Source organism: Girardinichthys multiradiatus, chromosome 13 (assembly GCF_021462225.1).
Source record: "Girardinichthys multiradiatus isolate DD_20200921_A chromosome 13, DD_fGirMul_XY1, whole genome shotgun sequence".
Lineage (NCBI taxonomy): Eukaryota > Metazoa > Chordata > Actinopteri > Cyprinodontiformes > Goodeidae > Girardinichthys > Girardinichthys multiradiatus.
The window spans coordinates 24073188-24097494 of NC_061806.1; the positions used below are offsets into that span (position 1 = coordinate 24073188).

At 39.6% G+C, this 24307-nt stretch overlaps 1 protein-coding gene across 1 annotated transcript in view; it reads right to left on the reverse strand.

Moving 5' to 3' along the window:
* cap2 (cyclase associated actin cytoskeleton regulatory protein 2) overlaps window positions 1-23608 on the reverse strand; it is a 25543-nt gene extending 1935 nt beyond the window's left edge. Inside the window, exons 1-12 of the mRNA XM_047383461.1 lie at window positions 23390-23608; window positions 17001-17135; window positions 16806-16900; window positions 14840-14917; window positions 9399-9542; window positions 8880-8965; window positions 6837-6942; window positions 1514-1706; window positions 800-963; window positions 572-695; window positions 407-489; window positions 106-249 (exon numbers count right to left, since the gene is read on the reverse strand). Of these exons, the coding sequence (XP_047239417.1) occupies window positions 106-249; window positions 407-489; window positions 572-695; window positions 800-963; window positions 1514-1706; window positions 6837-6942; window positions 8880-8965; window positions 9399-9542; window positions 14840-14917; window positions 16806-16900; window positions 17001-17118 (1335 nt within the window). The 5' untranslated portion in view covers window positions 17119-17135; window positions 23390-23608. The remainder of the gene's footprint in view (window positions 1-105; window positions 250-406; window positions 490-571; window positions 696-799; window positions 964-1513; window positions 1707-6836; window positions 6943-8879; window positions 8966-9398; window positions 9543-14839; window positions 14918-16805; window positions 16901-17000; window positions 17136-23389) is intronic.
* Window positions 23609-24307: the final 699 nt, after the last annotated feature.

Consider the following 24307-nt stretch of genomic DNA (forward strand, 5'->3'; position numbering starts at 1 on the left):
GAGTGCATCAGCAAATAGTGAGCAAAACATAGTGTTGACACAAACTGAAGATTCACGTAATGTTTATCGCCGAGTGTGGAGCCTGCCTCCTTCTCTCTCACTCACATAGTCATCTTCTCCCACTGGGATCAGGATGTTCATCTCAGAGCTTTTGGCGCTGACGATGTCGCAGCTCAGAGCAGCTTTGCTCAGGTAGACTTGGCAGCCCTCGGTCTTGTTGATAGAAATAGTAGGAACCGTTCCCAAAACCTTCAGAAATACACAATGAGGTCATCTGGAAGATCACTGGCTTGTGTTAAATTATAAAACTGACTGTGGGCATAGTCTGCCATACTTAAAGGTGATTCTTTAGATGTATTTGAGGAGCCACTGTTGTAGTTCAGCTTCTAGATATATGATTCCTTACCTGTAGCTGAATGCCTCTGGAGTTGATGATCTCTACGATACCTACAGCATTCTCAAAAACCAGACCAAGCTTTTTACAATTATCTGGGGAAAGACGAAACAAACCACCCTAAGGAAAATTGCCATGACGAGTCTATAATTATAGCTCTTTGTCTTGGCAGCTCACCTACGATGATGGAGTTAATTTTGCCCTTGACCTTCAGGGTGGAGTTGTTGCAGCCAAATACGTACACCACCTGTTTCAACTCTGTCTCCTCGATCACCAAGTCCTGTTTCTGCTCAAAGTTTTCCTTCAGCAACGAGGAAGTAGATTAAAATCTTTGATTATTAGGTGTATGCATGAGAACATGATGAATTCAGCTAAAAGGGGTTATAATAGGTAAGTTTTGCATACCACCCTCCACTTTTTTCCCTCTAGCTCCAGCAGAGGGGGTCCTTTTTGAGCAGCTGCTTTGGGGGAGCTCACAGGCTGGGGATCCTTGTTTTTTACAGGGGTTGCTTGAGAACGGACGTTGGGGTTCTTATGGGTCTTCTGCTCATCTGAGACATGCTTTAGACCTAACATGAACAAGCACATCTTAGTAAATTTGATTTTTTAATCACAATTCCATTTATTTCAATCATTTCATTTTAAAAGCAAGATGTGTCAATCAATTCAGATGACACTGTGATATCTTTTATGCTTTTTTGCAAAATCAATTTCTCAAAAACTTTGATTATTACATCAGAAGAATAAATAATACATTAATACATAAATACAATAATACAAAATGTTTGGTCATGGCTATTTAACAACCTAGACAATCATTGGGACCTTCCACAAGGGGGGCGAGCCAAAAAAGGTAATTACTTAAGAGTTAGGATGTTTACAGAGTGCAATGTCAAAGGATATGAACAAGAAGTTGAATGGAAGGAAAAACTGTGTCAGAAAAAGGTTAATAAACACCAGGGACAAGTCACACCCTTGGAAGAGCCACTGTGCAGGACTGAATCTTCCCCACACTCTTTGGGGGAGATTAACAAAGAATACATTTTTCAGCAAGAAAAGACCATATTCAAACGCTTGATTCTGAATGAACACCTTAGGGCACGGTTTTTGTGTTTTTACCTTTAGTAATACCCATGCCCTGGTTGAGTTGGGCAAACAAAGCTGAGTGCTGAGGTGTTGCGTTGCCTGTTTGAGGCTTGGAGTCATCCTCAGTGAAGACCGGAGGCGGTCCTGGTGGAGGAGGGGGAGGCGGAAGACAGGGAGCACTGGGCACGAGAGATGAGTCTAAGAGAGATGCAGGAGCAATGGGACCCTGTGGGAGGAAGAAAATTAACATTAGGACTGCATAGTGGATGACAGAAAGGTTAAACCTGTAACATGTTTTAGAAATATCTGTTGTAGCTGTAGTAATAAAAATGTCCATCTGAGGGGGTGAAACACTGACGCTGAATTCTCAGCACTAAATAGAAGCTGTAGGATGTCAGGCTGAGTTTCAATGTTTACACTGTAATGCTCAAAAGTTTGCAACCAGCCCTGAAGTTTCTACACTTTACTTATTTAATCAAACCATAATTGTACAGCACTTTGCATATAACTTTGTACAAACAAAATCAACAACAGACAAAACAGTTATAAATATATTGCAAAAGAGGTGAAAATGTCCCTGCAGTCTTTACAATCTGTCTGTAGATCAGACATGAGCACTATTGTGAATTAATCCTTTTCTACTCTTTATCAACAAGGAAATGAAGAATGAAAGTGAAATCATAAAAATAGACAATAACAAAAAAATAGAGAAATAAAATTGTATTCTAAATATCTATAAGACCAATTAAAACAGTACAAGTAAAAATGCTAAATAATTTTATACATTAAAATAATGCTGCAAAAAACAAATAATTATAAGCAAAAATAAAATATTTAAAAGATCAAGTTATAAAAAGAAGATCAAAAGAAAGGTTAAAGTAAAAAGAATTCAAAAGCGATGAAATTATTCATTTTAAATTATTCCAAAGCTTAAATGCCAATTTAAAGGTCGACTTAGATGACAACATGTTATGAAATACAATTAAAACTAAGAACCCAGACATTCTTGTAGTCTTCTAAAGTGGTCCTAGTTTGTTTTTTCCAGGCTTTGTTAGGGACTTTCATTGATTTTAACTAATATTTATTTAAACTTTTGTACCCAATCACAACTTCAATTTGGAAATCTCCTTATTGGTGCAAAAAATACTATTTTCTGTCCTTCAACCTCTGTTACGACTATATATTTTTTTAATTAGATTTTGCAAAAAAGTAAAAAGAAATCTTTATGGCCAACTGGCAGTGACAAGTGCCTAAATATCCAGTTTGAACCCGGTTATTTGTTACGTTATGTGCAGAAATAATGTTGTTCATCCCTTGATGACTTTCTATAGTGGACTGGCAATAGGTGAAAGTTAAGCTTCTTAAGAGGCAAACCTTCATCTGAAAATGGGCAGGAGATGGACTGGAAATAAATGAAAAGCTGCAACAAGAACAACGTTAATGTTTAAGTTTAATGTTTGTTTTAATGTTCAAGAGCACTTTTAAAGAATACCAGAAACTCTGGCTCCTTGGAGGTAAACTAAACAGAAATAAGAGGTGAACTCAGATTTTTCAACAGAATCATATATTTACTGTAAATACAAACTAATCTAGTGCATCTGGGAGCTTTTTTAGTCTCCCTTTAGGCAGCTTTAATTGTGTTTCATGTTTGATATTGAAAAATGACTAACAGCATATTTGAAACATGCTAGACTTAACAGTGAGGTTTACTGGTTGTTATACTTAGCACTGGTGTGACTGGAACATTTTGTTTATCTCTGTACAGTTAAGTTGAATAAGAATGACACAAAATACTCTGAATGTATCTCAGTTTACCCAACTTCAGAGGGTTGATTTGTCACTTAATATTCCTCTTAAAGCCAAAAGTTGACCTTTTACATTAAGCAAATGTGCTCCACATATTACAGCTGAACAATAAAGAGCTGTTACACTCTAATACCACAGGATTAGAACCAGTTTGTTTGTTAATGCATGGCTATAAAATACCAATTTACCTTTTTTCACATGTGCTTAAATGTTTAGAAACATAAAGCACAAGGAATGTTACATTTTGTGGAAAACGTTTAAATATTTTGGACAAAGAGCTGAATTTTGTGAAAATCTTAAACAACCAATTATTTCTTCACTCTTTTTATACAGGGAAGCCAGACTTTAATTATTGTAATTATTTATTGTAATATTTTAAAGTCATAGGAAATCCAGCACCCTCCACAACTGGAAAAAAACCCCAAAAGTATTTTTTTTTTGGAGTGGCCTAGTCAAAGTCTCAGTTTAAATTTGATTGAGAGCTGTGACAAAACCTAAAACAGATTGTACAAAACTCTCAAGTGTGGCTGTATTAAAACTAAGAATAGAGGAAATGACGGGGTGAATAGTTTGTTATAGCACTGTGTCTCCTAAATTACTTGACTATCAACAGTAAATGTTAAAGCTGAGTGACAAAAAATCATAACACAGTTCAAAATTTGACAATTTGACCCCAATGCATCTAACCAGTTAGGAAGAGTTTAAGAAAAAGGGTGATTAATGAGCTTGGAAAAAAAACCACCAAATTAACATGTTAAAAAGGCATTGTGGTTAACAGATAACAGAAGGACCTGACAGAGATAGTGAGAGATAGACTGACTCATAACTGCTGTGGAGGTGATTACTGACATGAGAACCAGCTGAGTACAATTAACAGATTGCAGAGCAGCTGAACTAAGGAGGAGAATGAAATTGACTAATAAACACAGAACCAAACACACAAGGGTCTAAGAGGACACAAAAAGATCTTAAGAAAACAATGGCTAATTTTAAATTCCAACACAAGAATATAAAGCAAAACCAAAGTTGAACACAAGAAAGAGCTAGAGGTATCAAAACAAAAGAACAAACCAAAAAATAATCACAAACCAGAAATGATCCAAATACAAAACCAAAGTGACTTACGAACACAAACACACAGGTATCAAGAAGCTATGAGGTCTGCTTTGATCATAATCTGATATTTTAAAGACCCAGCCATTAAATCATTGTAAGAAGATTTTTGAGTGATCTATTGAACCAGGGGGGAAATGTAATGTCTTTCTGGCTTAGATTGTGTCATGCAGCACACAGTTAACACAGTCTGCAGGCCAGAGCCTGGTTATCAGTAAGTCCACAAGGGACAGCTGGAGCAAATATTTGGGAGCTCCTTGACTCAAGTTGTAAAAAGTGTGGTGCTGACAGGCTGGAACAATTTGCTGCTTTGTTTTTTTTATTTCAAACATTAATCTTTAACCCCAGCTTCTCCTCTTTGCCATGAGCCTGTTGTGTTGCAGCTGAACTGTACATACATGTGTCTGTATGTGAGAGAATGGGGCTGTCATTAAACCTGTAAATGAGCGGCAGACGGCAGCTGTGCCGAACAGCAACCAGCCCTGCAGTTTAGGTTACTGCACATGCAGTGAGTGTACACAAGCCCCTTTTGTCGAGGTTCTTCTGTGAAGAAACCCTCCATTCAAGTAAACCCTGAGGGCCACCTGTTAGGGCAGCACGCTTCCCTTCTTGTGCACGGACACACATCAGCTCAGTCGTCAGACAGCAGGAGCAACAGCTGACACAAACAGCCTCTGCAGGCTCTCAGGTTTCTGCATGCAGAAAACACATGTGGACACAGTTGTTCAGCATTGGACAGATATTTATCCTCACATTAAAGGAGCAGAATAAGATTTTGAGTGCAAACATGGAGAAACAGCTGGCCCTAACGCTCAGTAATGCACCTGGGTTTATTGATTCTGCTTGGCAAAGAAAGAAAAGCATGGAGAATAAAGGCACATTGTGGTTTTATGAGGGGCTGTAAGCAATTTCTTGAACTGAACATCCAAGATAGTTTTGTAACTTCTGGAGACATATCTTAAAAACTCTAATAAAATATAACTGTTATTTCAAATCATTTAACTCATACTATTATAACTAACATATACAGCTTATAGTAAGTATTCATAACCCTTGAACTGTTTCCTGTTATTTTAAATTAAAAGCACAAACTAAAATGTATTTTACTTTGATTTTATGTGATAGACCAACACAAAGTAGTGCATAATTGTAAAGTGTTTTCATTTTTTTAGCTCCACTGCATCAATACTTTGTAGCATCGCCTTTTATTGCTATTAAAGCAAGTCGTTTGCAAAATTACCAGTTTTGCATATCTAGAACCTGAATATTTTGTCTATTTTTCTTTGCATTCAGAATGATTGGATTGGTCTAAACAGCATTTTTCAAGTCTTCCTAAAGCTGCTCAATTTGATTTAGGTTTGAACTTTGACAGGACTATTCGAACACACAAATATGCTTTGATCTATACTATTCCACTGTAGCTCTGGCTGTATGGTTAGTGTCATTGTCTCGCTTTAAGATGAACCTCTGCCACATCTAAAACCTTCTGCAGCCTCCAACAGGTCTTCTTCTACCAGGATTGTCCTGTATTCAGCTCCATTCACCTTCCCATCAACTCTGAACCAGCTTCCACCATGTTTCACTTTAGGGATAGTGTGTTGAGGGTGATCTGCAATGTTAAATTTTCCTCCACACATAGGGATTTGCATACAGGCCATAACATTTTATTTCGGTCTCACATAAACAGAGCAGCTTCTTCCACATGTTAGCTGTGTACCATACATGGCTTGTAGTAAACCTCAAACTGGATTTCCAATTGGCTTTCTTTAAATTATGGCTTTCTTCTGCCACTTTTCTATAAAACGACTCTTGGCTGCTTCTTTGATAAATGCTGTCCTTGCCCAGTCTGTTAGTGTAGATAGATGGCCTTGTCTTAGAAAGTTTGTAATTGTGCTATGGTCTCTCCATTAAACATATTAAACAGTGCTTGGTGAGATGTTCAAAGCTTGGGATATTGTTTTATTGCACATCATCCCCAAAAATCCACTAAGGTTTGTGGTTTCTAAGTAAGAAAATATAAAAAGGTTTGAGGAGTCCAAGTAAATTTACAAGCTGCTGTAAAAAGGTCAAAATTAAATCAAGATTTATTTTCCTGCCAGCATAGTCTCTGGGATCTACTGAGGAGTTCCCAAGCAAGAACATCTAAAACCAGAAGTGTGTGTGGGAGTGGCTGATGTTTTGAGAGCTCTGCAGAGAGCTGTGGTGTGCAGCCACAGAGGAGAAGTTCATTCATTCATTCATGCTCTCTGCAGTGGTTTACGTAACCCTGCTGCTTCATCACTAAAAATGGAAGTATTTTTTTTTTGGGGTGGATATAAAAATGTCAGTGCAGAACCACACCTGAGCTAACACACCAGTGATTTTCTTCTGCTGACCCACACATATTGGAAAAAACAACAGAATTAGTTGACATTGTTGCAAAAAGAATCTGACTCACAGTCTTGCTCCACACCAGTCCTGTCGTGTGGTGCTGCTTAATGAAGGACTGCATCTCAGTCCAGATTGACAGGTAGGAGTGCACCCAGTTCACATGACATCTGTCGCTGGGAGAACGGGGAGCAGGTGGGATAGAGAAGACAAACATGTGAAGGTCAAAACAGGAAGCAGGAGGAGGAAGATGAGAAAGAAGATAAGATAGAAGGAAACAATTATGGAAGTTTATGCTACCTGATTTCATGTGGATCTATGAAACCACTACTGAATATGTTTCTTTATGAATCAAAGCAGGTTGGTAGAAAACACATTTACAGCACTTTTGTTTCAAATCATTGCCCACTTTTACAGAAAGTTTGTGTGACACAAAGCATTTATAACTCATTTAAGCATTTTGCTTCACCTCGTAATTACCTTTAACTACAATCCCAGTCAACATAAACCCTACAACAGGTTGCTTAAGCCAGGCAATATGCACCCAGTGTTCATAAGTCCATTGAGGATTTATGATTCAAATTCACTTTTACATTTTCAAAAAAAAACAGCAGTGCTCATCCATATGTAAATCCAGTTTATTGTTCGGGATCGCCGAACATGTGCCTAAGACAGCTTTATATATTTTACCCAATTGAAAGCAGCTAGGTAAAAATTATCTAAGGGAATATATAAGTTATCAAAACTGACCATATAGAGGCCAATGTACATGCAGATACAACACCTTCTATATTTACTGGCACTCCTGGCATAGATGTGTAAAACAAGCCCAAATCTGCCCATATCTACAGTCAGACCAACAATTAAAAAGTATAAAGGAATCCAAATTTATTGTTTGCTGAACTCTGCTGGGAAATGTATTGTTTCAGCAACCAACTTTGCAGGTGGGTTTATTTGGGTTAAAGAGAGCAGGCAAAATAGCTCGTCAGGCCCACTATTAAGTACAGTGAAGGATATATGATGCTGTGGGCTTGTTTTTCTTCCAAAGGCCCTGAAAACTTGTTGGAGTGTGTGTCCTCATGAACCCTTTGAAACCAGACAATTTAAATAAAACTCTGGTGGTCTGTGCTCGAAAGATGAAAATGGGACACCTTTAGGTCTTTTAGCAGGATAATGATCAAAAACATATAGGCAAACCAACTCAGAAATGGCTCACCAGACACAAAGCCAACCTTCCTTTAAGGATCCATCTTAGTTCTCAGATCTAAATCCAACAGTAAGGGTGAGCTGAAGAGGAAGAGTAATGGTCAAATATCCCTTGTTCTGTACTCTCCAGCCTTGTAAAATGTTAAAGGACATGATTAAGTCCTGTCCTATTGCCAAAAGAGTTTATTTACAAAGTATTGGCACATGTAATAAAACATTACCGGACAGTAATTGCAGAGGGTGCTGGATATGTTAAAAGCCATTATTTTAAGCTCCATTAAATGTTTTTATAAATTTGTTAAATGTGCAATTGGGCAAAATAACTTAAACGACCTGTAACTTACAAAAATTGACATTATCAGCATCAAAAAAATTACACACATGCTCCAGACACAGATAAGGCCAACACTTCTGAAGCATACTGTTATGATTTGTGGGTGTTTTTGGGTTTTGTTGGTCTTATTTCACAGTTGAAGTTTTGAATCATGTTTTTGTTTATTTTTCTGGTCATGCTTTTGTTCATGTTTTGTCAAGTTTGGTTTTTGGATCTGGTTATGCTTTCGTTTCATGTTTTTCTAGTTATGTTTCTATTCATATATACACCTCTGTTCTGTTTATGCCTTGCGGAAACATTTTTCAGATCTTGCTCATGTCTTGTTTTTCAAATCATGCTCTAGTCTTGTTTTCAGATCATGTCACCTGTGTCCATTTGTTCACCCCAAGCCTGTCTTGCCAGCCTGCCCATGTCTGTTTTTGCCTGTCTTGCCTGCCCGTTTATTGTTTTGGTTCCTGCCTCCTCTTTTGAGTGAGTTTTTTGTTAATTAAATCCTTTCCTCATTTACAATCATGCTGCCTGCTAGTCTGCATTCTGGGGTCCCCCATTGCTCAAGTCCAAACACATACTTACGTTTCCTTGTAGTCCTTCAGCACTCTGTTGGTGTAGAAGGTGGCTGCATCGTTCATCTCCTTCACGTACAGATCAGGTTTCTGACTCTGAGACAAGAGTGAAAAAGATGTGCTCTCATGAGAAAGTCTTTTCTCATCTTGACAGCGGTATAAACGCCTCTCCTTCACTGCAGATTTATCTTCATTTGAGGGTAAATGCTGAAAAGTTCACAGTGATATCTAAAAGTTCAGCGTGTTTTTGATAAATTTGGGGAAATGTCTTTGTGACAGAAACTTAAACAGACCAGATTCAGCTTTAAAGTCCTAAAGAGGGGGAGCTTTCATTTCAGTATAGTTAATATTTAGATGGAAATGGTGAGAACCAACAGATAAGCTTTTCCACTGAGGGGAAAGGCCTGTTGAAATATATATCAAATCTAGACTTTATTTTCTTTTCAAAAAATTTCTAACTTTCTAAAGTCCAGATTCTGTTTTTTTACTGTCTCCTGATCAGATTCTTTCTTTAATCTATATTTCGTACCACAGCCACCCAACCCAGGGCAGGAATGCTCTCGCTGACGGCTGACAGGTGGTTGAAAAGCGGGCTCCCTCGGTTTCTTTCTCTGAAGCTCTGGATCATCTGGATGTGATCAGAAATTGGTTTCAGGAGGTCTTGGAGCTCCGTCTGCAAGAACAAACACCGAGAAATTAACAAAAGGACAGCAAATGGGAAGAAAATGTGCAGAACTAGGTTGAGAAGGTGGTAAATCTGAATATTAATGTCTAGATGGGACTCTAGAAAACATTGTTAGTAGGACATCTAGTCTTTTTACATGGAGAATGTTCATAAAAGTACTTCTGATGATTTTCAGCTTTATTGCACCACCCTCCTCCATCTGTCTTCACAGTAAATCCTAAACCAGCCCCCAGAACAGTATCTAATTTGATGACACTTTTTCCAGTGGATCTTTCAGATCTTAGCTTCAGTTTAGTGCATCTTTCAGCTCTCATCTAGCCTTCTCTGTCTTTCCTTTTCTTTCTGACATTCCTCTGTTCATGGGGAGATCCCTCTGGCCTTGTAAGGCATCTCGCTCCTGCAGTGTTTATAGTTTACCAATTAAACATCCTCCCTACACTGAACTCAGAGCAGTATGAAGCATTTACTGTTAATAAGCTGCAGTCAATGCTAAAAAAGGTACCCTTTAAAGCTTCTGTGTGATAGAAATCAAAGAAATATTCTCTGCAGTGTGCAAGGGGGGCTTCAGATGCACAGGAATTTCAGATGCGTCAGATACACAGGATTTTCATAAACTGAGATGAGTGCTCTTTTCTCTGCTCTCCCTGCAGCGTTTATTTTCATTGGGCCTTGATCTTATATCTAAAATTTAAAGTAGCCTCTATCTTTTACCAAAACAGAACCATGTCTCTAAATTGTATTTTCCACACAACCTTTGGCACACAGCTTCATAGTATGTTGCAAATCTGTTCATACCCCTTGAACGAATAAAATATTTAACATCATTACAACTACTGGGATTTTATGTGATAGACAAACACAAAGTGGTGGTAAAATTGTGAAGTGGAACCATAATGACACGATTTTAACATTTTAACAAAAAAGAAAACACAACCTAACAAGTATGATGTGCATTTCTATCCACTCCCCTTTACCCAGATGTCCCTAAATAAAATCCAGTGCAACCATTTGTCTAATTAATAAACAGGGTCCCTCTGTGTGTACGTTATTCTGAGTATAAATACAGCTGTTCTGTGAATGCCTCAGAGGTTTGTCAGAGAACATTAGTGAGAAAACAGCATCATGAAGACCAAGAAACACAGCAGACAGGGTCAGGGAGACAGCTGTGGAGATGTTTAAACTAGGTTTAGGTTATAAAACAACATCCCAAGCTTTGAACATCTCACAAAGGACTATTTAATCATCAGAAAATGGAAAGGGTACAGCAAATCTTCTAAGATACCTAAACTGACTGGGCAGGTAAGGAAAGAATTAATCAGAGAAGCAGACAAGAGACTCATGGTAACGCTAGATGAGCTGCAAAGATGCTCATGTGGGAGAGTCTACTATTAGCAGTAGACTCAACAAATCTGGCCTCTATGAAAAAATAGCAAGAAGAAAGCCATTGTTGAAAGCACGCCAAGAGAAGGGGTCAGGTGAGACCAGAATTGATCTACATGCAAAGCTAATAGATTACATCCATCAGAACACTCCCTCAGGTTGAACTATGGTGGCGACAGTGTCATGCTGTGGGGATGCTTTTCATTAGCAGGGATATGGAATCTGGTCAGCACTGTCCAATAGGCAATTGTGCCCAGTTGAAAGATTAGTAGCAACTGGAAGGTTGTGAGTTTTATAACAGCATTCTTTGTGACATGCTTATGTGCCCTTGGCAAGGGACTTAACCCCAAGTCGCCTAGCAATCTTTGTATTGGTGTATGAATGTGTGAGTGTTAGGAGTGTGCTGGGTGGAAGATAATTCAATTGTTAAATTACATTGGGTGGTCAGTATGACTACAAAAGTGCTATTTAAATTCAGTTCATTTACTTCATGGGAAGATAGAGCTCAGTATGGAGTAATCCTGCAGAAGATTTTAAACTGCGGCCGAGGTTCACCTTCCAGCAGAAACATGTTTTGCAAAGCTGGTAGAGACAGACCTCAAAAAAGAGCTTTAATTGCAACAAAAGGTGGTTCTACAGTAATGACTGAGAAGGTCTTGAATACATACGAATGCCACACTTTTCAGATTTTAAAATCAGGAATCCTTCTGTATAAAATAAATATTCATAAACAGACAGCAATGGGATGAATTAGACTGTGCCAAGAAATCTAATTATCTGAGCTTCGTAATACCACAGATCTGAACTTACTATTCAAGCAATGGGTCAAAGAGAAAAAGAGCAGTGATCACTGTGTTAGAGGGATGCAATAAAAACCTCCTATCTCTGCATGAACGTCCAAAACTCCCAACTCATGGAAACAAGCACACCCATGTTAACTGGCCAACCTGAGGTCACGCTACTTTCTTTGCCTTCCTTTCTCTATCTCTTACACTGAGTACAGGCTTAAAAATAGAACATGTCCATAAAAAGTCAGCGAGCACAACAGTGCAGCGCTGGAGAGAAAGGCCAGAAATGTGTGTGTGTGTCTGTGTGTTTGACAGAGAAAGGATAAAACAACAGCTAGGTGGCACTGCCCAGATTTGCACACATTGTTTTACAGCTGCACTAATTTTCAGCAGCACTGAATACTGCAGCTGTCTAAATATTCGGTGATGAGATTTTATTTTTGAGAGCAGGTGGACTGTGTTTAAACTCGTTTAAAGTTTTGGCTTAAAGTCTTTTGGTACCAGCTTTGTTCATCCAACGATTGGAAGGTTTGCACATTCCTTTAAACCCAAATAGGATGGAGAGCATCGAGCATCTGTGAACATCAATGTTTAGGTCTTGTCACAGATTCCAATTGGATTTGGGTCTGGACTTTGACTAGGCCATTCTAACAGATTTCCATGCTTTGCTCTAAAACAGCTCTGGTATTTAGAGTCGTTCTCATGCTGGAAAGTGAACCTAGGCTCCAAAATTTTAACTCCAGGAAACTTTCTTCCAGGATTGTCCTGTACTCCATCCTCCCCTCAACCCTGACCAGCTTCCAGATCACATATTTTATCATGGGGACAGAAAAGAACAAGGATATCGGTTCTCTCTTCTCTGGTTGGGCAAGCCTACTCTGTAGTCTTTCATTTGACCCATGTAACCTTTCTTGCAAAATATTTTCTGTGTATCATAACCAGAAAGCACATTAAAAGTTATTTTTCACTATAAAACATAGATATTAAACATAAATATCTTCCATGCGAGCATTGAAAATTACATTGCTTTTTGATAAAACATTTCTGGTTCTGTCAGATTACTCTAAAAAATTAACAGTTTTTATGCATAAAAACTTAATTTGGGTCTTGCAACAGTAATATTTTTGATAACTGAAAGTTATCAACAAGATGCTTTGTTTTTTTTTACTTTTATGTGAACTCATTTTAGAAACATATTCAATATGAGGTGTATTTTGTATCTGCCTTTTTGAACCATTTGAAGGATTTTAAATTCCTTTACTTAAATATTATATATTGGAAAATGTGTTAATTTGCATTTATATGTAAAAACAAAAGGCTTTAAAATAAACCCATCTTTTATTGTAGAAACATGACCTCACTCTGAAAATTTTAAGAAAATAACAAATTTTGCATTGAGTGCTTTTGATCAGTAGATATTTTTAGTAAATATAAGGTGTTTTCATTTTACTATGCAAGTAAACTGAAAAACCGATCATCATTGGGTCTTTTAGCAAGATAATGACCCAAAAGCTATTGCCATATCAACACAGTAATGGTTTACCAGACACATAATCCACCATCTTCCATGGCCATTGCAGTCGCCAGACCCAAACCCTACAGAAAACCTTTGAGCTGAGGAGAAGAGAGCATAAGAGAGGACCCAGGACTCAGATAGAGATATTGTGCAAAGAGGAATGGGTGTAGGTGACTTTCTCAAGATGCTCCAACTTTTTGAAAAGTTATAGAAGATTGAGTCACAGACGTTACATGACTGAAGTGAGACTCTAAAAAGCAATAGGAACAAACTGCAGTACATAAACCTTTTTTTAATGATGCAACATTTGGGTTTTCTCGTGGGTTGCTCTTCGTGAAACCCACAGACCTTCCTTGTTTGCTTTTCTGGCCTCCCCTAAAAGCTCTTTCCTCCCCTCTTAGCCAATGATCTGACAGTTTGGGAGAACTCACTTCCTGGTGGAGCCTCCGACACTAATACACAGAACACAAACAGCAGGCCAAAGGGCTGATATCATTATCACCTCTGTCATACAAAGCTCTCTTGCAACCCTCTTTTCCTCTGCTGGTGAGCATGTTGGGAATGTGTTGCATTAGCAGTTTTCCTCGTCAAAGAGCAGAATAATCCCTCTGTGCACGGCTGGGGGAACACAGGACTGAGATACTGTTCACGAGAACTTTGCTGCTGCTTTTTTCTGCACAGCCCTACAAAAAATATGGAAATCTTTTTCTGTAGTTATTTAGTAAAGCAGCATTCATGGATTTCAAGAGCTGCAGGTGTTTTGCTTGACTGCGCTTTTAGTAAAGAGCTGAGAGGGTGGATCTAACCATAGGTCTGAAGAATGACAGGGAGAGACAGAGTCTCATCCAGTTCCTCTAAAATATGGTTGTTTAATACTTCTGTTTGGAAAGTATGATATTAAAATAATGAGACATTGCACAACATTTGCAGAGACTTTGTGTGAAAAGAATACGTTTTTGAGGTTTGTATTATCTACATGTTGAGACTTGCCAGCACAAATTTGATAAATCCCACGTGGAACTTGTCCTAAATTATTTTTACACCAAATCTAAACTGTTCTTTGATAAATGATGCCTAAAGTGACCTCCCAGCACTGTTTCAGGGTGTCAGGAGGTCATCAGCTGCCAAGGCAACATGTCGTTCTTTTCCCCCTTCCCTATTTAATTACAGAGAAGGTGTGCAGTTAAATCTAATCTTCCTGGACCCTGGCTTTACGGCAACCTGTCACCAGATCCTTTGAATGTGTTTTACAGTTAATGTTGGCCCCACGTCTGTGCTTTTAGAAGTTAGCTTTCAAAGGTAATGTTACTAATTTGAATCTAACCTTATCCATCTATAGATTCTTGCTGCCAGACAACTCCTGGACTCTGCTGCAGCCACTCTCAGCCTGGACCTCCATACAACACTCAAGACTCCACAGGAAACCCACAAGAACCATTAATCCACATTCAAGGACCCCCAGTTTCCCCATAACAAGTATATAGTGCAATAAAAAAGCCTCTGATTCTTGGTCTGATTTTGGGTCCACTAGATTAGCTGTGACACAGAGTTTCACTATATTCATAATTGCAGGACAGTGTGAAAATGTTGTGCTGTTTTACCTGTGCAGGTTCCTGGTGCGTAAAAGCCATCTGAAGGAAAGCTCTCTGAGTCTGCAGCGCCTCATTCACCATCTCTGCCTGCCACATTACAAAAATTCACACAGATTTTTACTAAAAACATCTTTTCAGGTAAACTTTTGTCATTCTCAGAAACTGGTTAATGTGCACACATACAGATTGGGTTATTTCCAGCCATGTGAGTCTTGTGTGTAATTTAGACCTCAAGATGTGGCCCAGAGGAACCACCAGGAACATTTTCTCCATATAAGGGGCTCAAAAAACTTTAAAAAACCCCTCCTCCTTCCCTCCTCCACCCTGACCAGTGATGAGATGCAGAGATAGAAACAGCCTTTAAAAGTTCAGAGAAAATATGGGCATTCATCACTCCTCTTGTCTGAAGGCTTCTTTGTTGTGTTGGATGATTTTCAGACCTGCAAACTGACTTTCCATGAGACACAGTTACAGATCTTTCTTAAGAAAACAAAACTGTCCTACACTAAAGTTCAACTAAAGATGTAGGGTCAAAGTTCTGTTTTCCCTCCATCCTAGGCTTTGTAGAAAAAAGCAAAGTGTTGCTATTGTACAGAAATCTGCACATCACAGACCGCCCACACACACACTTTTAGGACCCTTCAGCTGTCCAGATGTGTGTGTCTATGAAAGAGTGGGATCTGGAGAGGAGCAATACTGACTGTTTATACGTTGGTGTCCAGTGAAATGAGGGCTGAATACACTCCACTTTACCCAACAGAGATCTGTTTAGAGAACAGCCATGCCAAAGAGCTTTCTGTTCGCCTTGACATTCAAATCTTTTGCAAAGAGGTCCAAAATGAGATTTCCATTAAAAAATCTCTGATTTACCATTCTGCCTAACAGATGAATAAATTCTTTTTTTCATTCATGAATTGTCTAACACTTCCTCAGTAACGAGTCCACTTCAGATATCTTTTCATGCATGAGAAAATAACTCAAAACAAAAGAATTTCTTCTTTTAGCGTAGTTTTAAGAGCTGCTGCTGATTCATGCCACTTCATCAATGAGAAAAGTTTAAAACCGAGTATAGTTAAAAAGGTGATGACAATGAAAACACAGAAACGCTAACAAGCTCACATAAAGGAATCACAGAACGCTTTGATAAATTCTGTGCATCTTTATTTATAAAACTGATTAAAACGTTTAAATGTGCTATAGGCCTTGCTTCTAAGATATTTAGTAAATCAATTTTAAAACCAACCAAAGATGGAGTCATATCAAGGAGAGCTGCGAAGCTTGGACCGACTTTCGGATTTTGAACTTTTGTCTCCATAGACTCTTTTCCCCCCTGCCCACCTTAGTTTACCTGTTAGAGTGACTTTCTTAAATAATCAGATGGCTTCTCAGATTAATAAATGTTTTTCTGATCTTCCAAACAGTCATGCAGTCATGGATTCTCCCACCTGAGTGGTGGATCTTTGCAGCTCGTCCACAGTTTCCATTGAAAGAAACCATCGTGACTAAAGTCAGGGTTAGTACTCTGCTATGCACAAGTGCCATCTCTCAAATCCTGTAAAAGTCAGTCTACATTTGGTGAAACTATATTTTCTCCCTTGTCATCCCACTGCCACAGTTACACCAAAATCCTCTTCTAATTCACTGATCAGTCCCTCGTGACGACTCCTCTTCCAGAACCTGACAAAATTTGCTGTCATGCTCAGGTACAAGACCTGGATAGAATATGAGGGGAAAGCCTACGAGACTCCAAAGAATTTCACATTACAGAAAAAGTCTAAGGAGTTTATAGATTAGGAAATAAGAGGGGGTTTAAAATTTTTGAACAATGTCAGTCATATGCTTTACATTATTAAATTCTTAATCTGTAATTGTGTAAAGCACAAAAACAAAGATGGTTGTTTCTATAAAGTGGTATGTTAATAAAGTGACTTAGCTTGACTATTGGAATGAGTTATTTTATAGGGTAAAGACTTACATGTTTCTCCACTTCACTTCCTATAGCTCTGCTGTAGTTCAGATAATCTGACAGTGGACCTTTGAGCAGAACGTCGAAGACCTCCACACTCTGACCTGAAAGCACAGACAGAGAAATCTTCTGTTCATTTCCGCAACCTGACATTAGAATAGCAAGGAGAAGAAATGATTTGAACATTTTTAGGCACCGACTCACCTCCATCTATCCCATTGACACAGTTCCCATTAGCCATGCTGCTGGATGCCCGCATTGTGACGGACATTTCCTCCAGGGAAGTCACAGCACGCTCCAACCGCTGCATTAATTCCTCCATGGGGACGATCCTGGAAACTAAAGCAGAACTGAAGTGTTTCAGTGATTTTGACATTATTAGAAGATTTTTATATTAGGTTTTACTCTGATTTTCAAAAAGATCTGAGTGTGGACAATACAGCTTGTTGAATAAAAAGACAGTGAATGTTTAAGTTGTTTGGCCGACTGCAGGATTCACAGGTTTTAGCTGTAAACACATGAATCCATTGTATAATTGGGTTCAACAAGGGAAGAGACAAGCAGACTTAATAAGGCGGTGAGAGCAAAAAGAAGAAACTTTAATGAACAGTGCATTGCAAAAGTATACATATTCATTCACATTCTTTTATATTAATGTTAAACGCAAACATATCAGTGTATTTTATCGGAATTTTATATGATATAGCAACACAAATCTGAAGGAGCGGCAGGCATTCACAGCTCCGGTGTGAGAGTGTGTCAACAAGACACTGTCCTGCCCTACACGAATCTAACTTTTATGGAGGAGCGGCAGAAAGAAAGTCATTGTAAAAAGAAAGCCAGAAGAAGTCATGCTTCCAGTTTGCCACAAACCATGTAGGGGATACAAGAAACATTTGGAAGAAGCTGCTCTGGCCAGGTGAGACCAAATTCTCTTTCTCAAATGCAAAACTCTGTATGATAAAAACTAACATTATAGGTCACACCGCTGAAAAGTGGCATTCATGGCAGAAAACTAGCATGGAACACTCCGTCTCTATGGTGAAACATGGTGGTGGTAACATCAAGCAGTGGGAATGCTTTTCTCTTCAGTGGGGACAGAGACGCTGGTCAGAGTTGATGGGACAAATGGATGGAGCCAAATACAGGACAATCTTCGAGAAAAAAAACATTAGAAGCTGCAAAAGACTTGGGACTGGGGTGGAGGTTCCTCTTCCAAACAATCCTAAACATGCAGCTGCAATGTATTGGTTCTGATCAAAACATATTCATGTGTTAAAATGGTTCAGTCAAAGTCCAGACTTAAATCCAGTTGAACATCTGTGGCAAGACTTTACAATTATACACGACTTTATGTTGAACTATCACATGGAATAAAAAATCCACAATAAAAGATGTTGAAGGTTGTGGTTGTGACAACAAGTAACAAGATTTAAGGGTGTAAATATGTTTGTAAGGCACTCTATATTAAGATAAGGGGAACATGTTTACTGTTTGAAAACCCAAAGTAAAGAGTGTACAATTAAAACCCTGAACCGATTACATTAAATATTTACTAAGACAGGTACGTTGCTTGCGTTTCTAGCTCAGATTGTTGTTTAACAAAGTTGATCCATTTTTAACACTGACCAGCCCTAAGGCTCATCCTGAGACAATGCAGGCCTGTAATATTTATTAGTCAGCCAAGGGGGAATTCAATCCAGCTACCCACTGCATGTTTATGCAAAACACTGCTGGGTAGCACACACACTAAAATCTGCCACCTGCCACCTTCAACCCACAGTCCAATAACATGACTGATATATTTACTTTCCAAAAAGATTTTAAAAACACACAAAAGACGCAAATCAGTGATTCAGACTTTATATTGCTCTCTGTCTGTTAATTACACCAGATAATTATGGGATACGGGCAGCAAACATGCTCTGTTGGGTATTGTTGAGTCATCTCTCAGGAGAAGTCTCCCAGCAGTGACACATGCCTGTCGTAAGACTCAGATGTTATTTCTGGTCTGCAGGTCACCACAACAGCCCTCATGAACACCAGAAACCTGGAGAGCTCCAGCTAGGATTACAACAGCAACTACTGATGCAAAATGGACAAAAACAAGAAGCCAAGGGGACCAAATCCATTTCAGCTCCACTTCATACAATATATGGGGTTACATTTTTTAAGAAGGAGTTTTTAAATAGGATTTATTATAAACTGACTACAAAACAGAAAGAGAAAGAAAATGTCTTGAGTTCACCAGGCTTCCTGAAGGTCTTTTTCAATTATCTTCTTCCCAGCACATGTTTTTTTTTCCCTTTTTTAATGCTGAGCTACATACTTTCCTTTAAAGGTCACTAATCTCTAGACAGGAACCGGTGTTGTCTTCTAATGTAACAATCAGATGAGGAAAAAAAAAGAAAAAAGATTTTAAATTGGACATGCAGTATTGCAACATGTCACAAAGAAACACTTTGTTCCCATTTATTTAGCTTAATCTATTAAAAACACACAGTTTGACAGACACAAATAGTATTTCAGCATCAACAGATGCAGGCAAGATCTGCCATACAGCAAAGGATCAAAAAACATGGTGAATCTCTGCTCCTATGTCAGATCTTGTTGTATTTTGTCATTTCAATTAAATTCAAAAGATTGTTTTTTAAACCTGACTCATCTTTTAGCCTTATTTGATGTTTTTTTTAAGCACACACTGTATAATATGCTGACATGGTCAGACACAATGACTGCTCTGAAAATGAGAAGATTTAGGTAAAATCCAGAGAAAAACTTTGAAAAGACCTTAAGAAAGTTAAAAGTGATGAAGATCAGTTTAAAAAGAATGCATGAGACTCTGGCTCTGTCTCTTTAAAGAAATTGGAAATGGTTACAAGTTTTGCCCAGTAGAGGCTGTCAGTCTTTTTTGAACATCTACAAACCAGAAGTTGGCAAGTGAGCCTCTAATGGTGAATTATTTTTATTATATTTAACCGATTGTCAAATATTTTTTATGAATCCCCTAGAACTGACAGATTGATTTGATGGTTCCACAGAGTTACATTTTTCTATTTTGAGAAACTTGCAAACTATTCAACATTTTGTCAAGTTACAACCACAAACTTTGAATGTATTTACCAGAATCTTATGTAATAAACCAACTCCATCACAGGGAAATGGGCCTGCAGAAGTACAAAGACATGGCTGTCCACCTAAACTCAATCTATTGCAAGGAGTGCAATAGATTCGTGGTATCTCTGGAGTAGCTGCAGAGATCTAAAGCTCAGGTTAGGTGGGAGAATCTTTTGACAGGACAACTATTAGTTGTGCACTCCACCAATTTGTTCTGTATTAAAAAGTGGTGAGAAAATGCAATTTCTGAAGGAAAGTCATAAGAAGCCTTGTTTTGCAGTACGCCACAAGCCATGTGGGAACGTGTGGAAGGAGGTACTCTGACCAGATTAGTCCAGAATGTATCCCACCCAAATTAAATATGCTTTGTATGGTGAGGAACTAACACGATACATCACCCTGAACATACCATCACAATGGTAAAGCATAGTCATGGGATCATCATGCTGTGGAAATGCTTTTCTTTTCAGCAGGGACAGGGACGCTCGTCATAGTTGATAGGAAAATGGATGTAGTTGAATACAAGACAAACCTGGGAGAAAATTTATTTGAGGCAAAAGACTTGAGACTGGGGCAGACTTTTACCTTCTAGCAGGACAACAGTCCTAAACATACAGACAGAGCCATGATAGAAGAGCTTGATCAGAGCAACTTCAGGTGTTAGAATGGCCCAACTTCAGGTGTTAGAACGGCAAGAGGTCCCCCGGGCGCTGAGTTTGTCTTGTCTTGGTTCCATTGTGGGCGTGGTGCTTGGTGGTGTCTGCCCCATTGCGCCTGTGGGCAGAAGCCGGGGTGGGGTTGCATGGGGTCCTTGCCTTGCCGTCACGGCGTGCTGTGTGTTGGGGGCAAAATGCAGCGGGGCTGTGTGTGGAGCTTCCGCTGTGTGGGTGTAGCTTTGTCGGCTTTTCAGGAATGGAGCTCACTTGTGGGGGTGTGCCCCTGTGGGGAGGGGATTCAAGGCGTTTGGGTTCAGGGGCATGTGTTCGATATCTTTGTCCTGGTTGGGGGTGGCCCTGTGGGGAAATTCATGTTGGGGTTCATGGGGGGTGGAGGGCTCATGGGGTTGAGATCAGAATCTTCGGGGGGTTGGGACTGTTTCATCCTGTGGCGGGCTTGTTTGGACCAGGTAGACCCCTTTTTTTGTACATGGCCCTTCTCTGGATGAGGATGGGGGTCGCTGGGGATGGGTATGGGGCGGGGGGTTGGGGTCTGGACCGTGGTTGCTCGGGTTTGGGCGGTACCGGCACTAGTCTGGGCTGGTGCTGGGCCGATCTGTCTATCTCCACCCCCAGAGGGAAGGGGACCACCTCCTGGGTCCTGGGGCTGATTGCCCCTATGGGGTATCGGCACCTGGACCTGGGAGTATAGAGTATGTATGGGGCGTGTGAGTAAGGGTACGACGTCCATTGTTGTTTGTCTTACGTTGGGTATGTGGGTGTGAGTGCTTTTATGTGTACGCATGAGGGTGGGTATGTGGGATTGCGACTGTGTGTACCTGTTTTTTTGTGTCAGGTTAGGTCTTGGACTGCTCCCTCTACTGGATCAGTCTAGGCCCCCCATCAAATGTGGGGCCAATTTCCTCCCCGCCTCACTGCCTGCCGGTGGTTGGTGTCTCTGCCCACTGGTGTATTTGTTGTTCTCAGTGTCCAGGGCTGGGTGCTTTGGTGTGTGTCGGCTCATTCCCGGTGGTTTCTTGCCAGGGCCAGGATCCCTGGGCTCTGTCGGGCCTCTGCTTGGGGAATGATATGTCCTAGGGTCTCAGCTCTCTGGTTTCATGGCTGGATCTGCTCTGGCATAGACGGCTGCCGTCAGGCCTGTGGGCTTGTCGCTGCAGCCCTGGTGCTTCTGCACTGTGGTTGCTGGGAGGTTCCCCTGGGACTCTCCCCTGCTCTTCTCTGATGGGATTGCGGTAGTCCCAGCGATGGTTCTTTTGGGGCTCTGAGGGGCCTTTGGATGTCAATGGCTCGGATCTCCTTCGTATCTGTCCCAGGTCCAAGGGGGCAAGTCTGTGGCTCCTCACACTCACTATTGCATATTTTTATGGAGAAACATTGTATATACAAGCGCGCTCACACTCAGACCCACAGGTGTTTAGATTCAGGTGTTAACAGATACACAAATGTTCCACATCGAGCCACATTTACCACTAATCACATCTTGCATACATAAGTACCGTACACTTTTCGGTAAAAAAGCTGTTATCATATAAGTTTCTGCAGGTGTAGAAGCAAGCAGGGTGTTATCTTGTAATCTCTTCATCCTTCTTTCTCTCCTTTTTTCCTTTTAGCCCCACCTCTCTCTGTTTTGTGCTTCTTATTTTTTCCTTTTTGTTTCTGTCTCCATGTAATAATAATTCCAATAATTGAAATAATCACAAAGCAGTTTCTAATAAAGTTTCTTTTATAAAGATCAAGCAGAGCATTAAAGCCATTCAACAATCAGCTTTCTACTTGTTCCAGAAAAATTTAAATGTTGCAGCCGTGTAGATTGTATTCTTGCTGTATATTTTACCACAGCATCTGTTCTCACAGGTGTGGTTCAGGGTCCACTGTGTAAAGATGGAAAAGCCAACAGCTGAGAAAGCAACACATGGTCCTGACGGATTTCAGCTTGTGTGGATCCTGCCGCCTGATATGTGATCTTTGGGGCTATATTGGGCCACAGCCTGTGGTTTGTTGCAATGGGCCCTCTGCAAGATAGTCTAATGTAGGACTCAGCGTGAATAAAGTCTATAAACTGTTTATTAATAATAATAAGAATAATAATTCAACTTTATATAACACCTTTCAGAAACAAGAAAAAAGTTGGGGAGGAGAAAACAACAGTAACGCAGGAGATAAAACAGTAATAACAAGCAGTCTAATTAAAATAATAATAATAATAATAGATTTAATTAATAAAGTCTCAAAGGTATGAAATTATTGTGAGGATAATTCTAGACAAGAAAACAATGGGAAAAAAAACCATTGCAATTTTGTTTATTGTCTTATTAGAAGCAACAGATTAACCAGTCAGACTTCACCTCGTATTTCTTACAAACTGCAAAATTAAACATTTGTGGCATCATGGACTTTAGTTTCCATGATCTGAAGCACCCAGGTTGATGCAAACGTAGCAGAACAATATCGAAACTTCAATGAGATTAGATTAGGTTAGATTTTCAATACACAGATGTTTTGTGGTTCTTGTTTCTTAATGTAAAGGTGCAGCATTATAAAAGGTGATCTGGACCTTCAGTGATCATTACCTCTCACATTTGACGGTGAGACAACGAAAATGATGAAAAAAGAAAAACAAATGACCTGCATAATGGTTAAAATACACCCACACAGCAGAGAGATAAGAAAAAACATGGAGCAGAGAAGATGTATGCCCATTTGCCGCGCACATCTCCACCCACCAGTGAGGCACCCCAGCCTCTGCTCCTCCCTTTCACTGGCTAAATCCATCTAAAACATCCTATAGGACCATCTTACCTCACTCCTTTGCTCCTCAGTAAGTTTCTGTCGTGGTGTTTAGTTGGGTTTGTCAGTATTTCCCTCTGGTTTGTTGGGAGCTGTGCGCTGTCACCATGCAGTCCAGTGTGTCCTCCTCTCTCGGCTGTGCGCAGCAGCAACAGCAGCAGCTCCGGTCGCACTCTTCCGGGATGTCCTAATTAAGCAACATGGTGAACCTGAGAGCCTCAGAGACCCAGACCCGCACTGTGACTCAGTAAATATCCTCTCTGAAGTGGACAGACGGCTTGAAATCTCCGCTAAAAATAGATGATAGACAGCGTGGCGGTATCCGCACTGGTCTGTGCTGAAGCAATGCTCCTTTAACCTCCATGTGAGCAAGTCAGAATCAACATGGGAATGTCTTGTTTTTCCAAATTCAGCTCAAAATATTAGATTTTACATTCTGTTTATGAGCTGGTAAAAACCAACACTGGAAAAAACAAGAATAAATGTTGCTTATGAGGTTCAGATAATTTTAGATGTCTTTCATATAAAGTGAGTTTTTACCACAATGCCTGATTGTTTTCATAACATAGTAGTGAAGATGTCGCTAATATGAAGAAGATAAACCCCCATCTAAAATATTTTTGAAGATTAACATGGTTGCAGGAGAAACGTAACGGAGAAAGTGGTCTGGTCAGAAGAGAATTAAATTAAACTTTTTGGCATAGATGTGCCATGTAAAAAAACCATCCCCATAGTGAAACATGGTGATGGCAGTATCATTCTGTGGCAATCCTTTTCTCCAGCAGCTATATGGAAGTTCGTCAGAGTTGATTTGAAGATGGTTGGAGCTAAATACAGGTGATCCTGGAGGAAAAACTGTTGCATTGCTAAAGACTTAGGACTAGGATAGAGGTTTGCCTTCCAGCAGGACAGCGACCCTGAACATACAGA